The following is a 21,001-nucleotide window of genomic DNA, read 5'->3' as shown; positions in this document are numbered from 1 at the left end:
TAGGGTAGTCTTCCATGTGCAACTCAATATAAAAATGGGACAATGCATCAATGTTGTGGTAGGTGGACTGAAGTCAGAATCTTATAGTAAGGTGATAAGAAAATGATTTTGTCAATTGTGTTCTCCATGTGAAAAAGAGAAAAAGAAAATGCAAAAGGTCACAGCATTAACTCTCAGAAGGCTGTGGCGATTTTTTAAAGTGCAAAGGCGTTTGTTTAAGCTCTTTGTCAAAGAAAGCTTTCAAAAAAAAGTCTGTAGTCCTATAAAAAAAGAACTTGAGGAAAGAAATCAAGAAAAGTGGCTAGGATACTACTAAAAAAAAAAAAAAAAAAAAAAGATTTGGTGGGCAAAATTACCACTTGTGCTTGAAGGAGGTAGGTGAAATAGCAAGGTGCAAATAAGGGTAGCTCGCTCATCATTTTACATTTACAACTATCTTTGTTTAAATTTAGATTCGATTATTCGATATCTGCATTGAAATTGATTAAATTGATTCTTCATTGTAGGGCCCATTTAAGATGCTCTGATAGAATTTTTTAAATTCCATAACTCGAATCCTGGACCTTAGGTTGAGGACGGATGGACCCCAACCATCCCATTGTAACACGGAACACTCTATCTCACTGCTTCATCCAATAGTTAGGGGCAGAGCTAGAAGCATCATGGTTCGGCCTAACATAAGACCTTAAGTTAAAATCTTATATTTTGTACAATAATCACAAATTTAGAATACAGTTAGTGATATCTGATATCATCATCCTAATAGTTAAAACATATAAAGTGCGAATTCTGGCTCCGATACATTGTTATCAATTTTCAATAAACAAATTCTTTTACAAAAAACATCTTCATAAGAATACCGATTTATGTGAACTGTTTCTTTGTTAATTACACCAAAAAAAAAAAAAGCTACAATTTTTATATTTAGAAATAATTCCTTTATCACATGATAATTTATCAGCGCAAAATATGGGTGGACATTTAGCATTTCTGTTAAAAGTGTTTTTCTTTTTCTTGAAATTCCGTATGGGTTAAATAAGTTCGCATAAATTAAAACAAATGGAGTAACATTATCGTCGATCTTTAATAAAATCTTTCCCGAAAATATTTTTTTACTCTCTAATATAAATAAATTATTTTTCAAAAAATGTTTTTCATCACTATCCAAAGTCAAAACACGCCTATCTGTCTCACATGCCTCCAAATCCTTACTTATTTGTATTTCAGCGTTCTCTACTCTCTATCTTTTCTTCTTCATCGCCCTCAAGTCAAGTTTCACTGAATCTGAAAGTCTCTCAGAATTACCTGTGAGTACCCTTCTCTCTCTATACAAATCTTTGTAATTCTGTGTTATTTAATGGAGTATTTTATTTAACTATACCCAAATGGGTTGCCACTAGCCTCATGTTAGTACATGCATGTTTCAAGAATTATGTATATCTTGGATTTAACAGTTATTATACTCTTATATGTAAATATAAGTGACTGTGAAGTGTAAAGGCTCCTCCTTTTGATAATTAATATGAGTATGTCTTATTTGGACTGATGATTTGTGCTACATTTGCCTGAAAATAAAAAGGGGATCGTTTTGTTTATTAATTTGAATTTTAGAAATAGCCCTTAATTTTCATCTCTAGATATGTTTGGGTTTTGAACTATTTTAATGATTTACCCACTTGGGGTGCCATCAGCCTCTTGTTAGTATATGCATGTTTCAAGAATTATGTATGTCTTGGATTTAATAGTTATTATGCTCCTATATGTAAATATAAGTGACTGAATAGTGTGAAAGTCTCCTCCTTAAGGGTAATTACTACTATTTTTTTAATTTTATTTTTATAAAGATTTTTTTTTTTTTTTTTTTGATAAAGTACTACTATGTTTTTATTTGTACTTCTCTTTTGTGCTATATTTGCCTGAAAATAAAACGGGGATTTTTTTGTTTATTAATTTGACTTTTAGAGATATGCCCTTAATTTTCATCTCTAGATATTTTTGTGCCCTTTGAAAATTTTGCTCATCCTTTTCAATTTTTCACCAGTATTCCTTCCCTGATTTAGACACCTAGTTCTGTTTGGTATTAAGTGGAATTTTTTGAAAATTATTTGCTGGAAAAATTTTCAGGTGTTTGATTGGTGAGTGGAAAATATTTATTAAGGATTGATATTAAGTGTGAGAATTGGATAATGTTTTTCTTTGGAAATTTGATCGGATTTCTTACTGTTAATGATCGATAATAATGTCTGAGCATTGGTTGGAGCGAGTATATAGATTAAGTGTTGAGATACTTGTAAAGGAAAACCTTTTATGCCATAGGTGAAGAAATCATTAATTTGCTTCTTTTTAAAAAATAAGAAAATGAAGCAAATAGAGCTGAATGGATACAATAGATTCACATAGTCAAGTTCCACTAATTTTAGAATTGGCGTTGAGGCCTAATTGACTGATCACTTTCGCTGATTTCACTATGATTCTTGCATTTGCTCTTTTTGCTGCCAGATAGACTTTGTTTAAGAATACCACCGCCGGGAGTCAATAAGAAAACATGTGCTAAGTTTCAGATTAGTGAATAAACCGAAGGGAAAGAAGAGACATTTCTCTCTCAACGCCTGTTTCCTTAAAAATGTAATAGGTGTAGTACATTTTCCTTCTAATTCTTGATAGGTCATCGAATCAGAGTTGAACTGATCTTTACAACTGAAGTAATATGACATCTGTAAACCGCGGATTAGCATTTAGCTCATTAACTCCTTCTCTGATGTATGGACGCCACTTTTTTCTGTGTTGCAGATCACAGGCATTGAGGAAATGGTATCTCAGGGAGAAGCTCATCCCTACATTCCGCAAGATCTGAAATTGCCTGGTTTTGTTCCCATATTCCTCTCACAGTCACACATAGTTGGTGTGTATGGCCTCGCATCCTTCCTGGTTGTTTTGTTCATGTGGATACTCTCAGGTGATTATTCAATGATTATTGCCTTACTTATTGCAAGCAATTCCTGCTTTCTCTTACATGATTTAATTTTAGAAGCAGTTAGATGTTCTCATTTTATTTTCCTTTACGAAGTATACTCTAGTAAGTAGTAACTGCTCGGAAGTAGAAGGGAAGAAGTTGAGTTGAGTGTGAAACCTTCGCCAAACATTTCATTGTTCAGAGTTCGGACAGGAAAGTATTTACGGAAAAATTGTGCTTCCAGCTCCACGGTCTAAGACTCAAATGACTTCTTTGTTCATACTAGATATTCCTTTGACTATTTGTATGTAGATATTCTATAACAGATATACTTTGGGTGTTTAGGTACTTGTAACCTCAACCAGATACCCATGTCCTAGTTGAATCACTATGTTTGTCAGTTATTCAGCTATAGAGATCATTTGTCAGTTATTCCGCTATAGAGATCATAACTGCCATAGAAAATGCTTCAAAAAGTATCACTCACAAGTTGAAACAAAGAGAAAAAAGAGAATCTAATCTGATGTTAATGTCAACCTGCAACTTTGCTGACTTGCGCATGCGATTAAAGAAGATAAAAAAAGTTTGATCCAGTGAAAAGATTTCTTTACAAGTTCTATACTTGTTCAAAATTTTCAGCTGCATTAGTGTTATAAATCTCCACATGCTAAGCCCATCCGAGCTGCTTGTTTGGTCTTTTTCGTTCCCCATTGTGGCCTTGCCTCGTTTTCTAACTTCATTTCTCCATGTTTTACTTGCTAGGGTTTGTTCCTAAAATATCAAAAACTGACAGAGTGCTCATGTGCTGGTGGATTTTCACGGGCCTAACCCACATGGTCCTTGAGGGGTATTTCGTTTTTACTCCAGATTTCTACAAAAAGACTACTCCTGTTTACCTTGCTGAAGTCTGTAAGTCTCATTTTAGCAAGTCTTCTTACAGACAAGAACAGTTTATTTCTATTAGGAAATGTTTCTAATTTGGCATATAAAAGTACCAACAAAAAGCAAAATTTTGCAGGGAAAGAATACAGCAAAGGTGATTCAAGATACGTAGGGCGGGATGCTGGAGTTGTTAGTGTCGAAGGAATCACAGCTGTCATAGAGGGGCCCGCATGCCTTCTTGCAGTGTAAGTATCATTCTCAAGAGATATTAACTTGTCATGCCCCTTCAGATTGTCAGAATTAATGTGTTTGTCCTACGAGCAGTGGCGGATCCAGAATTTTCATTCAAGGGGTTCGAAAAAAACAACAAAAGCTAAATATAAAAATTAATGTTGTTGATGGGAATTGAACCTAAGACACTAGAGACAATTTTGAACACCCTGGACCACTTGAGCTAACCTTTTGTATTTGTTCAGGGTGTTCAAAAGTTAATATATGTACATAAACACAGAAAATCTACCCTATATATACTGAACACCCTCGGCTATCTTTAAGTCCGCCCCTGCCTAAGGGGTTGTTTGTTCACATGCTTGTTATGCATGGACTATAATGTATGTTTTTTATGCGGGAAATAAGATTTTAAGAATGAATAATTGTTATGCATGGAATATAATGTAGGGATTGTTATGCAGTGAGTAATAATTATACAAGGAATAACTTATCAAATAATAATGATAAAATAACAATAATAATCTTAATCAATAATAATATTAATCATACAGGGAATATGATATAAGGATTACTTACTTAAGGGTTTTTTTGTCCTCAAATAATTTTATCCTTCTACTATTCTTATTCCACACTTTACCCCGCATAAAATAACACGTAAATTCTCGTATAACTTAATATCAGTATTTTTTTTTATAGCGCCAGCCAAACACTGCATTAGTTTATTGGGGATTATTTTTTCTTATACAACAATCCAAATGCTGCATTAATTTTGCGGAGTTTTTTTTCCGGATAACCATGGTGTCCGAGCTTGGCACGCACCTTGACTAATTCCGGGGGTACCTGCTACTTCTCACCCAACACATGTACGAGGTAACTTTGTCCACCAAGGCTTGGATAGATAAGAAGAAATCACCTTGTGTTTTTACCTCCGCTGGTCCTTGAACCAAATGTTGTATGCGAGATTAGATGCTGGGATTATATTAACTAGTCCTTTCAACCTAACGATCCCTAAATGTATGGACAGGGCAGGAGCATGCATTCAAGTTTGTGTCTGTAAACCTAATTGTGCTTTTGGTTATTGGCATTGGCAGGTATGCCATAGCTGCTAAGAAGTCATACAGGCACGTACTTCAAATAGCCATTTGTTTGGGGCAGCTCTATGGCACAGCTGTTTACTTCATAACAGCTATCTTGGAAGGTGATAATTTTGCTGCAAGCCCCTACCACTACTATGCTTACTATGTCTTCGCAAATCATTTCTGGGTTTGGATACCAACTCTCATAGTGATTCACTGCTGGAAGAAAATATGTGCTGCCGTCAAGGTCCACGAGCAGAAGACCAAGACCCGCTGAGGTGATTCTAAACATTGAAATCCAAATGCCTCAACTGAAAAACATTGTCACAATTTTCTTCTCCTGATTTTATTTATGGTGGTTGAGTTTAATTTGCTGCATTAGAAACAATGCTGGAATATTATTAAGATGAAATGTCCAAGAAATCTGCTTATTCCTGCTGAAACATGTCATTCTATATCTCTGTTCTCCGTCCATATTTCTTAGTTTAGCGTCTTGTAAACTAACACTGTTCAGTTGCACGAAAGAAAAGATAAAAATGTTGAGGCCAAAATAAACTTACCATTTTTCACAACTTGCAACAACAAATAAAATCTGAAGATTATTAGTACTTAATAATTAAATATAAGATACTGCAGTGTGCATTAGTGCAATGAAATTAACTCTATTAAATATCTTAGACAACAGGGAAAATCTTCCATATGATTTTCCAGTGTGGACTTTCCTGTCCATCAAACCAAACGACGAAAAGAAAAAAAAAAAAAATGAAATAACAGTTCCCCTTACAAAGGGTCTGTGACTTAGCCGTAAATTTGGCCTACTGGACCAAAGCTGAAAAACAAGACAGGGATGAAGCTCCTCTATTATCTAGTTGAGTTACTGCCCTGGTACCGGTTGGCCATAGTTATCTGGTACCTGTTTTTGTGGGAGTTAACAAGTGTCTGATAGAATATTTGAGCTACACACAAACTAATCTGGACACACAATGTTATTAGAAAATACTAGTAAATGAAATAGGACTTGGTAGAACTCCAAAAGCTTGGCAAATCAAGCAGAAGCAAAACAGCTATCGACCAGTCCTCTATTCATGGAGGTGGACGCGTGCATGGGTAAATGCATACCATGCTGCAGAAATATAGACCAGAAGACCAGAAACCACCAGGATTATGAGGAAAGTAACTGATATAATAGTAGATTTAGCTCCACAGAACAGCCTGCCAGTTTTGATCTCAATCACATGCAACATAGAAACCATTAGAAACAAGCACCCCATAACAGAGGAGATTGCTGTCATCAACATCCCTGTTTTAAGGAGTCTTTCATTGACAACAACACTGAAACCGTGAGCTAACTCTTCGCTACCGAGGAGATTGAGGGAGAGTTTTATGGCCTGTGCCACTAGTGATGAGAAGAGAAAGAAACTGAACGAAAGCACCTCGAAGATTACTAGTTGCTTTACTGTTAGAATCCCTGGCTGACAACGCTCGCTACTGTTGAGGCTTTTTTGGCCCGGAGTTGCAAGAGATAGTCCCACAAAGATGGCAATGGTGAAGAGTGAATTTACGTTTATGACTCCGTCTAGGGCCGTCACCACAACACTGGTCTTGCCATTGCTGCCTGAGTTTCTGGCAAATGGCAAAAGCGAGATTATACATATAGGTTATGTCTTTTTCTAACTTTAAAAATTTCGTAACGATTCAGAAGAAAGTTAACCATACTTGTGATGACAAGAAAATGGATTTTGAGGCCCAAGACCATGTAAGGAGACAACAATTCATTGTATGCTCATACATGACAGACTCTAATATCATATATAAGAATTCAACCCTAAAAGCTCATGCGGTGAGAATTGCTCGAGACCATAAGGAGACAACAAACCATTGTTGCAATCAATGTGGGACAATCTAACACACACATAGGTGAATCTATTGGTGCATCATTGAAATGTATATCATATTGAGTATGTCTGGACCAATTTTGGAAAACCAGATAGATAATAAGCATGCTTAATAAGTTATGCTTACACCAATTTCTCCAAACATCTGAAAGCTAAAACACATCTAAGATGCCTAACAATGAAGGATTGAAATTGTATATATACTAGCAGTTATATCACTCCAATTTACCTGATTATACCCCTTTACTATACGATTTTCCTCTATTATAAATAGAGCTTGCACTTGCTTTACAAGCAATATAATTGTATAAATATTCTTTACAACGATAGTGCATAGGACTTAAAAAAGTAATCTACTTACTCAGAAGGCGCCATGGCTGTGCTCTAAACTGAGATGAATGGCTGTGTATTTGCTCTCTCTCTCTCTCTCACACACACACACACAGAGATAGGAAAGTTGCTCCACTTGGAGGTCTTATACATATGTGTATCCTTGATTTGGAGGTTAAGTATTTGGATGCATGATTTACATGGAAAGAGATATTTTGTTGAACTGTTCATTTTGGATTTGGAGTTTGCATACTTTAAAAAGGAGGTTAGAAGTGGAATAGAGTGAGTTCCAATTAAAGATAATATTCTAAAGAAAAGGGAAGAAATCTGCATTCTTTTTTTTGGTGGTCAAAGAAATTGTGAAGGCTTACGTCTATATATCTATCATTCTTTACGCATTCAATGGTTCTTTACAAATATTCTTTTAGTTAGATGACTCCCTTTGAAGTATATTTTTGTGTTAAGACGTAGAAAATTGATAATATAAAACTAAGGGTGTCGACGGTTAGGATCAGTCGGTTATGTTTGGAAATTTTGCACCATACCATTTTTTCGATTATTCTAGTACGTATAACCAAATTCTGAATTTTTTAAATCATCCAATCATCTCGGTTTTCTAACTCAGATTCGTGCATTATTTTACACTAGGGGTTTAAACACTGACAATGTAAATGTTCTTTATACTATCAAATCATTTAAAAGGTAATTACAGATAACTACTACTCGTAATAAATGGAATTAGTACCTTGAAAGATAAGACAACTAACTCGCTACAGCTGGTTAAATTGCACTCCTTGAAGCGCTCAGCTGTTCAATATACAATTTTCATATCCAATTTAACATTCAAATAGTTACATCAATTGGACAACTTAACAGATTTACTTGACATAGTAAGGAAGATCAAGGACATAAAGGAGGAAATAAGCCCAAGTGACACCAGAAATTCCACCAAAAAAGAATCCACCAGTGAACTTGGCCCATCCATCTGCAGTTTGCAATTGGTCAGGCACCTTCTTCCTGCCAGTCAATGTCAAAGATGGTGCTGTTGATGGCTCTCCTTCTTTGAATGATGAAATTCCATAAATAGTCAAACACATGCTAAGGATCACTACAAGTCCTGCTGCTGCCAAAGATCCAGCTCCCCCTGCATTAACAGTGTCGGAGTCAGAAATTTTAATAAGAATATTTAAAATAGCCGAACTTGTGAGCTCAAACGATTTTCGAACTACCTTTGTTACTAGAATAGGATTCAAATGTTAATACATATATACAAAAAATAAAATTATTTTTCCCTATTTGCTCAATACAATTTTACGATGAAGAGGATTTATTTGAATTCTTTCCTTGGTTGTGGCTTCACCACTGGAAGTTAAGAAGGTATATATGGGTTCAACTGATATCAACATTTTTGACATAAATTTTGAATGATAATTTGAAAATACATTCACTTCAGTGATAAGAATATAAAGATTGAATTCGCCAAGTTAAAATTACGAATCCGAACTTTACCTGCATAAGGTGTGTTTCTTAATGGACCAGCCTTTACAAATGGCCCGACAAGTAGGAATCCATGGGCCAGGCCGACTTCTACTCCTCTAAGAAGTGGGCTCACTGCAGTCCGGTAGGCTGGCAAGTTGGACAGGTACCATGCGATCAATGGGCTTGAGGTCACTGGAGTTTCAAGACTTCCAATGAACGGGTCACCATTCAGGGGCTGGATCACTTGGAAAGTGGGCTGCAGAACCAAGAAGAATTAGAACAAAAGCCCAATATGAAGAGGAGCTACATGTCAGAAATTATATAAACAGCTACCTTTTATAGGCTCCCAATAATATATAGCTATAAATTTGCAATTTACAAACTGTAGCTATCTTTTATGTGGTTTCGGCTCCGTGTTTTTAAATACATAAATTGTAAAACTTCCTTCACATAAAAGAAGCTTCCTAGTGTAATAATAAAGGTAACTTAAACCAAAAAGTTGATTTAGGAGTTTAAATTTCAGGTGTGGCATTTAAGCATCTTCTAATCCCCTATCAGGATTCCTTGCTCTGTCCCCAGCCTAAGAATTATAGTTATTGGAATTCAAGAACTTCAAAAGAAAAAAGACTAAACTACCCAAAAGTGGTGTTGGCGGAGCTGCATAGTTTCACTCTCTCTCTTTATCAGAAAATTATATTGTACATATATATAATGTTGAATCTTCTTTACACAAGAGAAACTTTCAATATAATGACAAAGGTGATTCAAAAAGTTGCTTTGGGTTGCAGGTTTTGATCTTAGGTGTGCCATTCTGACAATTTCTTAATTTCCAGTTAGAATTTCTAGCTCCCCCACTTGCCCAAAGAAAATACTGAAATTTAAATTAGGTGATTTTTCCTATATGTCGAAGTCTCAGTGGACAGAGTTGTGAGGAGTAGCAGGGACTAGAGGTAGATTCGAAATTTTATGTTTATGCGTTTTAAATCATATTTATTTATTTGCTTACAAGGTTCTGCATAGATTATTATACATATTAAGTAAATTCCTTAACATAAATACAAATCTGGACCAAAACTACTAGGTTCTACCAAACTCGTAACTTTAGTCCTAGATACGACCTTGATTGTTACCTCATAAAGATTAGTCTAGGTGCGCACAAGCCGAATGGAACAACACGATTATCCCAAAAAAAGTACATAAATTCAAAAACTTGATAAAAAGGAAGGGAGAAGAGGAGTGATTTGCCAACTTACTTTGTCAGTTTGGACAGCCTTGACTTTGAAACAAGATTTTCTTGTTGAAGGAAAGATCTTAAAAGGTGCACCAGAGATGCCTTTTGGAGTAACAAGGCCACTGCCTCTGGTTAAAGAAGAAGCAAGGCTGCTCTTCAGCTGGCTGGTCATGGGAGATGCTGCAGTAGCCATTTTGGAAATATTGTTGGGCTCTGTTTGTTTGATCAGTTAGTACTGAGAATATAACAAAAGATGCAAACAAGTCAGTAATACAGGCAAAGAAAATCTTTTGGTTCACAGATTCGTGGTTCTGAGGGGTGGATGACCCATACGTGGGAGCTTGTTATTGATCATTTTAGAAACATTATCTCTTATCCGAACGGCATTGGTCAAGAATGGATCATCTTGATAGCTATATAGTCACTGTTTACACTGAATCGACTAAATAACTTGACTTAAAAGAGTCACGCATTAAATTGAGAATATAATTATTGAAGGGTTAATAAAAATCTTGGTTGCTTAATTATTGGTAAATTCTAATTTTAGATCATATGATATCTTGATTAAGCACATTAAACCTTTAATTAATTGAATCGTGCATTTTGATCTCTTTGCTTGTGAGCCTTCACAAATTTACTATTAGTATTAACTGTATCACTACTTAATTACTCATGCGATATGTTAAATTTGCATTGTCACTTCATGTTTGACGACGTTATAGTTCTATGAATAGTAAAATATAATATATTTTCTGCATGAAGAGACAAAAATATATATTTTAATTAATTGATGGTTAAATATATTCAATCATACATCATAAAAAACAAGAATATAATTTCTCAATAATTTAGGAACTAAAAGTACTATCCTCCCACTATTTGGTCATTAATTAGGTTATAGTAACAACTTTTATGCAAATATGTGTTTTATATTAATAGGTTTGATTAAACATCAAATGCGGATAAGTTTTCTCTATCAAATATCACCGCTTTCATCACAAGACTTTTTTTTTTTTGGCTTTAATAGGTGATATACGAAGCTAACTAATTCGAGTAATATTTGATATTTTATACTCTAATGGAATTCAAGACTTCTGATTAATGCGGAAGGATCTACGTTTGAGCAGTCATCCTGCGTACTAAATGGTTGGCAGAATGTCTAAGTTGAGAGGTCACAGTCTGCTTGCAAAGTTAATTAAGCTAGAATTGAGGCACAATAATCAGTCTGAACTATATAATGCGGCATCAAATTCATGATAGACTAATTATGAGTCATTCATTTGAGAAACTTTGCTTTATCATTGTTTCAGTGAATTAAGTATTAAGGATTCTTTTTTAAGAATTCTTTTTCCAAGTGGACAGGACATCTATGTCAGATCAATTGACGAAAAATAAATCCACCTTCCAACATATGTAAAACGCATAAACGAATCTAACGTCCATGTAAATCACGTATACCTGCTTCCATTTTTCCCACTGGCATAGAACAAGAGACATGCATAAAGACCACTATAAAATCAAATTTGCAATTCATAAACAGTAACCTACTTAGTGTTTAGCGTAAACCATCCAACTTATTGAACTGGTTGATTTGGAGAGACCGACTTTTTTTCTTACAATCGAGAAATCCCAGGACCAGTTCAAGTCTTCAAGATTCAAAACTTAGTGGATAATGAACATACAATACCCTTTTTCCGTTCTCTACTTAAATGTTAAGTTTATTCGATTTGTTCAAAACAGAGTTTTCATCTGTGACATGCACTTAACACACATCATGCGTTGCGCTATTACTATTTACCCCTAAACTAGAGTCGGAGCAAGAATTGGAATCAATAATGAAATATGGAGATATGCTAGTCTGCAATATACAAATTTCAGCTGTTCAATATACAACTTTCATATCCAATTTAGCATTCAAAATAGTTACATCAATTGCAGAAATTGAAAAATCTACTTGACATAGTAAGGAAGATCAAGGACGTAAAGGAGGAAATAAGCCCAAGTGACACCAGAAATTCCACCAAAAAAGAATCCACCTGTGAACTTGGCCCATCCATCTGCAGTTTGCAATTGATCAGGCACTTTCTTCCTGCCAGTCAATGTCAAAGATGGTGCAGTTGATGGCTCTCCTTCTTTGAATGATGAAATTCCATAAATAGTCAAACACATGCTAAGGATCACTACAAGTCCTGCTGCTGCCAATGAACCAGCTCCCCCTGCATTAATAGTGGCGGATTTAGTTAACAAGGTCTATGTTAGGCTGAAACTCAATATTTTTAACACAGAGCTTAATCAGGGCTCTCAATAACATTCATCCTCTATAACAATATTTAACTATAATGGTTAAGTTTGTTTTGGAACCGATTTTTCATTTTATGTTATATTATATGTTCTCTATAACAGCATTCGCTTTAGCAACAAAAAAATACTCGGACAAACGACGTCGTTATAGAAAGGTTTCACTGTACGTATACGCTGACAGTATAAAGATTCTTATATACTTTCAGTAATTTTAACTTGTGATAGCATATCAATTACCATTTTTATCAGATTGCAAATTAATGATTATCAAGAGATTTACTTGTAGTTATTTAATACATGACCTGATTGTGCAAACTCAGTGCATAAAACTTAAACTCTATATGTGTGCATGTGTGTGAAAAATCACTAAAACTTTAGTAAATATTAACCTTTGACCCATAATTTGAAAGTACGATGGGTTCAGTAGTAAAAATATAAAGATCGAATACATCAAGTTAAAATTACGAATACGACATTACCTGCATAAGGTGTGTTTCTCAATGGACCAGCCTTTACAAATGGCCCAACCAGTAAGAATCCATGGGCCAGACCAACTTCTACTCCTCGGAGAAGTGGGCTCACTGCGGTCCGGTAGGCAGGTAAGTTGGACAAGTACCATGCAATCAATGGGCTTGAGGTTACTGGAGTTTCAAGACTTCCAATGAAGGGGTCACCATTAAGGGGCTGAATCACTTGGAAAGTGGGCTGCAAAACCAAGGCAAATAAAGAAGACAAGGATATGAATTAGTGAGAATTATTGAGATCCAATAAATCAAAGTCAGCCAGAGAAACATGATTTTTTTTTAAAAAAAAAAAAAAATTGTTTTTATTACATAGGGGGTAGGGGAAGGGAAAATGGGGGAGGGATTACAATGTGGGGATTCGAACCCTCACCAACAAGGTGAAAGTTCAGGTAGCCAATCAACTGAGCTACTAAATCCCTACAGAGAAACATAATTCAAATGGGTTCAATTGAAATTTATTTGTCGAAAAATTATTTTGTGTTTATAAGCAACAGTGGAGCCAGAAATTTAATTTGAAAATTCAAAGAATGCAAAAACAGTGGAGCTACAACCCTAGATAGTCCTAAAGGGTTCAACTGAATCCCCATTTATCGAAAATTTATCCAGTGCGTACAGCCAGTAATAGCGCCAGAACACTTGAAATTTGAACTTATGACCTTGACAGGCATTCAACTCTATCTCACATTATTTCTACCAGCCATTCCCAAGCCTTATTTCTATGGTAATCTTTCCATATGAGCGCCTATCATTCTTTTTCGGGATGTATTAAGCCGCAGAGCGATTCAGGCATCTATCTTATGATATTGACGTAATTGGAAGATCAGGATTTCTCCGTGACGCTCAAGCAGGATCTAGAGCAATTTTTAACCACTCCCCCCATGTTGTAGCCTTATAGAGATCCAACAATTTATATATCTGGAAAAAAAATGTATTTACCCTCTTTGGAGATTCAATTGAATCCTCTTTATTGTACACTACAGCCCTTCCATCTTCATACAGCTAACAATTTCTTTTTTATGTGTGTATATATAAGAGAAGTTTCTTGCACAAAAAAAAAAATATAAGAGAAGTTTCTAGTATAATATCAACTGCGACTTAAAACTTGCTTTAGGCAGCATATATTCTCATGTGTGATATTTTAACATTTTCTGAATCTCCTCGTTAGAATTGCTGGCTTTCCCACCGACACAAAGAAAAAGTATTGAAAATGAAGAACATGATAATAAGAAGAGTGATTTGGTATCTTACTTTGTCAGTTTGGACAGCCTTGACAGTGAAGCAAGACTTCCTTGTTGAAGGGAAGATCTTAAAGGGTGCACCAGAAATGCCTTTTGGAGTGACAAGGCCACTGCCTCTGGTTAAAGAAGATGCAAAGCTGCTCTTCAGCTGGCTTGCCATGGGGGAAGCAGCAGTAGCCATTTTTGGAAATATTGTTGGACCCTGTTTGATCAGTCAAGTAAATAATATAAAAAAGATGCAAATATGAACGTAGAATTTGTTTTGCTGGCAGAAAAGATCTGTTAGCTCATAAAACTCATAGCTCATAAAACTCATGGTTCTGATAAAGGATGACTCTTACGTGGAAGCTAATGATTGGGTATAAAGTAATAGAACGTTATCCCTTATCCATAAGCTCATTGGTTAAGAATGGATGATCTATGATAGATGTCTCCTACTGACCTTTTATTTGTTTGTGAGTTTAAAACTTTTATACTTTAATAATGTAACTCCTTGTTTTACATTATTAGGTCATCTGAAAAATAATTACTAGTAATTGCTCATAATAACTATCAGAGTAGCCCAACGAATTTAATCCTCGTAAGAGGGGGCCAAACAAACGAGATTACGAATTCATATCACCTTCGTCTAATCGAAAAGGAAGAGGCATTAAACTCTTTTATCTCTTCTATTATGTTTGCATTACATTATGGAGAAGTCGTACTCGTCATGACGAATCCAAGTCCAAGTAGTACCCTGCTTGCTTGGCTTACAAAGCTAGCATTTACTTGAGTAGTTTATTCGGACATCATCAAATAGATTCAATTGAAAGAAGCTAGCTTTTACTAGGTAGTTTATTCGGACACCTTCGAATGGATTCAATTGAAAGGAAGGTGAGGAACGAACACAATGGCTGTCGGGATCCCATTCAGCCTACAGTAACCGAAAATGGAACTATGAACCACTGGATGGAACAATTGCTTAATCAGCATTTCTTTGTTTCCCTGAATCGATACACTAGTAAGTAGCTCAACCAATTTGTGCATAATTTGCAGTAGACATCAAATAGCTACTTGATAGATCAATCAGATACCTAGATATCGGTTTTTTTCTTCTCAAAATTAGTAACATTTTGGACCGTTGGTTCATAAGTAGAGTTGCTCGGTTTGGTTTGGTAAATAAGTCCATTTGAAGCCATTGATTGAGTCCCGAGACATCAAAAAACAGCAGGAGCAAAGAACCAATGTTAACACGAGATTAACGGATATAACATGAAAAACAGTGCATATGTTCAAAGATCAAATATCAGCTTTTACACCAGATTAGAAATAGACAGGTAGACTACATTCAGTATTAAATTCGCCCTCACACGAGCAAATTAAGCAAACTCCAAGGGTTAATCACTACTAGTTAAAAGGATAATCAGTGCAGGTAAGAAGCCTGGTAATGGTAGCCATTTCCAAAGAAGTCATGGCCAGGAGAAAAGTTGTAAGCAGGAGCACCCATGAATGATGGAACATGGGTGCTGGTCGGTCCAGGGTAAGCATACGGTCTGTCATAAACGGGATGCGGGTACCTATCAGTCATTCTGGGATAGAAGTTTTTCTCAGTGACAACATTATTTACTCGGGGGCCATTTCCGACACCATTTGGACGAGGTCTTTTGGACTGAGGTTTTGCAACTTCAGTTGCCTTTTTCTTGTCTGCCTTCGCTTTCTCCAGCTGAAGAACCCTTTTCTGAAGGGGATCCACAGGGTATTGCTCCTCAAGCTTATGGTCTTCAATGCATTTTAACACGGCCTTTAGTGCAGACAACTCTTTCTCATTGACATCATTCTGGAGAAAAACAATTAATTATCACCACATGCAAGGTTGCTTCTAGAGAAAATGATCATCTCAGAGATTTAGCTTTAAATAAAAAAGTATCAGATGTGTAGCCCTTGCCTACACTATGTCCGCCCCGTCAACGCCCCAAGGGAACAGGAGGAGAAAGAGACTTTTATACATGCTTCCTTTTGTTTGAAAGTAATATGAGTCATACAATATATTATATATGACTAAGAAAATGCCAAGTTCAAATTATAAAATGCACAACAAACCTGCACAGTAGGTGATGGATTTCCAGAATTGAGAGGTATAGATGTTTTGCTGGCTTCATTCAAGTAGGATTTCAATAGAGAAACAGGCGGAAACTGCTGAGTCAGCTCAAATGCAAAAGCTAGATTAACAGCATCTATATGTCTTCCATTATTTATCAACACATCAATAACACCTGTAGAGATGCAAGCAGCAAATATGAGAGTATCTCGATGTACATAGACTGAATTCCTTATTTCTCTTTTCTTTTTTCTTTTTTTGTGATAACTAAGAATGCTCTAACAAGTATCTACAAAATTCAGCTCTCTAAAAAACCAACTACATGTAACCTTTTTTACTAAAATATGGATTGGTAACCTAGAAAAGAAGGTAAGTCTCTTGTTACAACATGTTAAAAATGTTTTACACCGTCAATGCATATAAGTTAATCATTCCTGTTAGTAAAACGACAAAAAATAGGCATGTCTAAGATGTGATGTGATGCGATGTATTCATTTGCACTGTAGAGTCGGGTAAATTTCCTTAAGTTCTTCAAATCGCTTCATCGTTCTAGCTTTATGTGTTACTTCCTATTTCTAAGGTTGTCCATTCCTATTAAATTAATTTATTAAATATCTAGACTCCATACAAGGTAGATAAGAACACTCCATCCTATAACATCAATTTTTACCATGATATGACTATTTTTGAACCATCACAAGATTAATATTTGACAGTCAAGAATATAGGAAGGGAAGAAAAGAAAAGGGAACAGATGATAAAGAGGCCTTAAAAAACTTGTCAAAAGTAGATATGTAGAAAAATTCTTGAGCTGTTAATTCTACTATTTATGAAAACCAACCTGGCATTCTGTCAGATAATCCAAGGGAACGACAGAGATCAGCTGTTTGGCGACGACGTGAAACCATGGGTATCAGCTTGGATAAGTTCTCCTGGTTAAAATTGGAATTAATACCAAAAGTAGCAAGTAGCTGTAAGAATGCATGAGCCTCCAAGGAATTTCCATTATTTGCATCGACGTCAAGTTCATCTAACTTCAGGTTCCACTCCTCAGCGATAGCTTTTGCACGCCCTTTGACATTTTCTGCTATTATACTTGAAATATAATCTGTTCCCAGGGTGTTCAATAAAGTACTAAGGCATTCCAGCAACATAATACAAGTTCGCCGCAGTCCCAAAAGATTCGCATCTTTTTTAGCATCAGAAATTGACATATCAGAGTTGTAAAACCCGTTCAGCGAGTCCAGTACCAGAGAGGCAGGATTGATTGCAGCTCTTAAAGCAAGAGGGATCTCCTCCCTGAGAGCTGCCAGGTTTTTACGGTTGTCTGATATGAATTTATGGAGGCCTTCATAATCCATATTTCGGCATAGATTCACTAGTTCTGGATAAGACTTAACTTCCACACCACAATACGGAAAAGGTTTTCCGGTATCATCTATAACACCCTCAGTCTCTATGGAATCCTCAGGTTTTTCCAGAACAGATGGCTTGTCTTGAACCTCACAATTAATGACAGTTGGTTCCACAGAACAAGGCTTCTTATGCTTCTGCAGAGCAAGAGCAATCGTGGAAACTGCTGCATCTCTTTTCTCCTGAAGCTTCTGAAGTGAAGCTTGCTCTTTAGCAATAACAGCTGCTTGACGCTTCTCTAACATCTCATTAGATTGAACAATTTTTGTATCGAACTCCTTCTCTTGGTCTTCCAGTTCAGTGAAACGTCTCTTCAAGGACTTCTGAAGCCCATTAAGGTGCTCTTCAAGTTGCTTCCATTGCAGGTTAAGAGTAACAGCACGGTGACTTTCCAACTCAGCGAATGCTTTCTGTAGTTGCTGAATCTTAGATGTTGTGCAGTCCATCAATGTTGCAACTGATTGTGTACCTTCCATGGCAGAAACTCCCTGATAGATTATTTGAAATTTTAGGAATTTTTTTTTAGATGTGATAAAACAACAAACGCGCCCACTTTTGACAAAGTAAAACAACTGTGGAAGTTTTATTTTACAACTTTTTAATGTTGCATTATAATTTGTAGACAGATTATTGAACGAGGTCAAACATATTACAAACCTACAAGTACGAAGTCCAATCTAATTAAAATATGAGGTAAGAATCTCAATACCTAAATTTTTCTTCTAACAAACCAGATGACTTTTCTTTAAAAGTATGTCAGATGGTCATAAATGCTCCTACACTAATTTCACATTATCAAGGCTAATACGGCCTTTTCCGTATAAAATACCTGCTACTCGATCTCTCTGGAAGCATTGCTTAGAACCCAAAATTTGATTTCACGTTCTTCACCATAGATCAAAAGAGAGAAAATGGGAGGCACAAAAACAGAAAAAGAGTTTTTTTCCTCTTTTTTTTTTTTTTTTTTTTTTTTTGTGTGTGTGTGTGTGTGTGTGCGGGGGTTCAAAGTTATCATTGAAGACCGATTTACTTAGCTCATTGTTCTTGGTCTTGAAGAAAAAAGTATTGCTAGATCACTAAAGGCATGCATGCACTAGAAAAGTAAAATCTTAGTAAAACCTAGCAAAACTTTCCATATTTTTCCCTATCCATTTTGGTATGAGAAGATGTTCATAAAGGTCATTTCTTCTATGTTGTTTTTCCTTACTCTTACATTCTATTTCGCTGAATAAAATTATGAAACTAAGGAAACAGCTTTCGAGTACAAAGGACAAGTAAATGTACCACAAAAGCTCGTAACAAGTAACTCAAAATACAAATAATAGATTGCATTGAGAAACTATCACGTTAAGCTAAAAAAAAAAAAAAAAAAAAAAAAAAAAACCTTAAACCATCGTCAAATAAATAAACAAATCTAGCCGGCAGCAACATACTCGTTAAGACGAAGTATAATTTCACTGAGCCTTAAGTAAACTCCAGACGCCAGTAATGAACTGACTTTCGACAAATTACCGACAACATAAAATGATCAAAAGAAAAGATCAATTACCAAAACGAAAAAAAAAAAACTCACAGCAACAGAAAATAAAGCTCAACCAACCATTAAAAGAAGCAAAAATTCAATAATATTGATAAACATAAAACTCCAGTGACTAATTGTTGACAATTCAGACTTGATCTAAAGAGAATTTAGAGTGAACTTACAGGATCAGAGAATTCAGACCATTTGGGTAGGCGAGGGTTTTGCTGTACTGAGAGAGAGAGAAAAAGAGGAAAGTGGGAATGGAGAGTACAAATAGTATTACAGCTACCCGACAAAGACCACTCACTCAAGCAGACACCCCACAACCCACAATCAATAAAGCAACCTCTTTCTACTACTGTACGCAGACACCTTTTTTTAAAGTAGTATAACAACTAATTACTTCATTTTTTTTGTTTGGTTATTTTAATTGTTTTATTAATACTAACTTGCATGCTTTTCAACTATTTATTTGCTATATTACTTTTAGATTGAATGCATCCACAATTTCTTAAATTTGAGAGTAAAATTCATTTAGATACTCAAATTAGAATATGTGATGAAATGTCTCTATTAGACACTTTTGCATCAAATTTTGGAAAATATTTTTGTCCGTTTTTCAAAGTCATTTTCAATACGTAGTCACATGAAACATATATCACCTCCTTTAATTATACACATCAGCATATCAATTGGAACAGCCCTGAGGATTTAAGGCTTATTGAAGGTAATGTGTATAATTAAAGAAAGTGACATATTTTTAAGTGATTAATTTATTTATGTAATGAGCACTTGAAAACATTCACAATTTTTTAAAAATATTTTTCATCGGAAGTCTCTACTAGGAACAATTTATTATGTGTTCAGTGCTCAATCGGAATTGATATAGTTCGAGTGTCTAAATAAAATTTAATGGTAAATTTAAGAGGCTACTGAATGATGCATTCAGCCTTATTTTTATCTCTCACCAATTAATACAAATAATGTATAATCCTATAAACCAAGCTTATCAGCAAATGAAATGAAAGTATTTTTCTTTTTTGTCTCGATTAAAATTTGAACTTTATTGTCATATAAAATGACAAATCAAATTAAATATTAGAGTAATGATTTTTATTTTACGACTTATGAAAGTGATTTGCATGGTTGTCGCACAGGAGGATCGGAATTTTCTGGACCTGGCTTTTCTTGCGATGGGCATATGACGCATGGCCATGAAAAGTTTTACCCTGCGTGAGGCACAACTATTACTAGTTGTGTGAGGGAATTATTTAATCGGAAAAGGGCCAAAATTATCTCTGAACTTTGAAAAATAGTTTATTCATACTCTTCGTTATCTTTATAGGCAATTATCCTTACCGTTATCTTTTATGGGATCAATTATATCGCTATGTGAACTTCGCCACGCGCTTTTAGATCATCCCGTAATTTAAAAAAAAAAAATTCCCCTTATCTGCAGGAGATGTTTTCAGGAGATGTCTTCAAAAAAAATTTCCCCTTAGCCCATAGGAGATGTCTTCAAAAAAAAATTCCCCTTCCCCTTATGTATAACCTACTTATTTGCAGGAGATGTTTTCTTTTTTCTTTCTCTTGTAACTTATGGAAGTATCCAACCGAAGAAAACATGAAGCACTGGTTGGGTAAATGGTTCAAAAGTTCTACTCATGATTTTAGTTGAGCATACAGCATAGTGAACGATACTCAGAACAAGTTTCATGCTTTATGTATAGCAAATCCCAATAATTGATATGCAGAATATAATCTATGCCTCTGCAATTCATATAACTTTGCACAAGAGCTACAGATGACATTTGAATGCAACAAGCAAAATAGAAAGACAGGGACCATG

General features: G+C 35.3%; 5 protein-coding genes across 6 annotated transcripts; 1 reads left to right on the top strand and 4 right to left on the bottom strand.

The window, feature by feature from the left end:
* The first annotated feature begins 1,148 nt into the window (after positions 1-1,148).
* On the top strand, positions 1,149-5,585 carry LOC132052999 (probable 3-beta-hydroxysteroid-Delta(8),Delta(7)-isomerase). Its single transcript, XM_059444765.1, has 5 exons — positions 1,149-1,307; positions 2,791-2,956; positions 3,716-3,862; positions 3,972-4,080; positions 5,158-5,585. The coding sequence occupies exons 2-5, from the start codon at positions 2,809-2,811 to the stop codon at positions 5,417-5,419; spliced, it is 666 nt and encodes a 221-aa protein (XP_059300748.1). The 5' UTR covers positions 1,149-1,307; positions 2,791-2,808; the 3' UTR covers positions 5,420-5,585.
* A 199-nt stretch (positions 5,586-5,784) lies between these two features.
* Positions 5,785-7,717, bottom strand: LOC132053001 (uncharacterized). Its single transcript, XM_059444768.1, has 2 exons — positions 7,399-7,717; positions 5,785-6,765 (listed from the first exon to the last, which is right to left on the bottom strand). Exons 1-2 carry the CDS (start codon positions 7,410-7,412, stop codon positions 6,222-6,224), a joined length of 558 nt encoding a protein of 185 aa, XP_059300751.1. The 5' UTR covers positions 7,413-7,717; the 3' UTR covers positions 5,785-6,221.
* Positions 7,718-8,175: 458 nt separating this feature from the next.
* On the bottom strand, positions 8,176-10,318 carry LOC132053000 (photosystem I reaction center subunit XI, chloroplastic-like). The gene is made up of 3 exons (XM_059444767.1): positions 10,100-10,318; positions 8,877-9,102; positions 8,176-8,511 (listed from the first exon to the last, which is right to left on the bottom strand). The coding sequence occupies exons 1-3, from the start codon at positions 10,268-10,270 to the stop codon at positions 8,246-8,248; spliced, it is 663 nt and encodes a 220-aa protein (XP_059300750.1). The 5' UTR covers positions 10,271-10,318; the 3' UTR covers positions 8,176-8,245.
* Positions 10,319-11,900: 1,582 nt separating this feature from the next.
* LOC132052998 (photosystem I reaction center subunit XI, chloroplastic) lies at positions 11,901-14,401 on the bottom strand. The gene is made up of 3 exons (XM_059444764.1): positions 14,151-14,401; positions 12,858-13,083; positions 11,901-12,293 (listed from the first exon to the last, which is right to left on the bottom strand). Exons 1-3 carry the CDS (start codon positions 14,319-14,321, stop codon positions 12,028-12,030), a joined length of 663 nt encoding a protein of 220 aa, XP_059300747.1. The 5' UTR covers positions 14,322-14,401; the 3' UTR covers positions 11,901-12,027.
* Positions 14,402-15,351: 950 nt separating this feature from the next.
* Positions 15,352-19,487, bottom strand: LOC132052997 (FRIGIDA-like protein 3). 2 transcript variants are annotated; one of them, XM_059444762.1, is made up of 4 exons: positions 19,335-19,487; positions 17,059-18,118; positions 16,220-16,392; positions 15,352-15,956 (listed from the first exon to the last, which is right to left on the bottom strand). In XM_059444762.1, exons 2-4 carry the CDS (start codon positions 18,104-18,106, stop codon positions 15,543-15,545), a joined length of 1,635 nt encoding a protein of 544 aa, XP_059300745.1. In that variant the 5' UTR covers positions 18,107-18,118; positions 19,335-19,487; the 3' UTR covers positions 15,352-15,542. The 2 variants fall into 2 exon arrangements, with proteins under 2 accessions (XP_059300745.1, XP_059300746.1); XM_059444763.1 differs by having other exon boundaries at positions 17,059-18,099; positions 19,335-19,484.
* Between the last annotated feature and the right edge of the window lie 1,514 nt (positions 19,488-21,001).

The sequence above is a fragment of the Lycium ferocissimum genome, chromosome 4 (assembly GCF_029784015.1).
Source record: "Lycium ferocissimum isolate CSIRO_LF1 chromosome 4, AGI_CSIRO_Lferr_CH_V1, whole genome shotgun sequence".
NCBI lineage: Eukaryota > Viridiplantae > Streptophyta > Magnoliopsida > Solanales > Solanaceae > Lycium > Lycium ferocissimum.
Note: the sequence above shows the minus strand (reverse complement) of the source record. Positions and strands in the feature narration are given on the sequence as shown.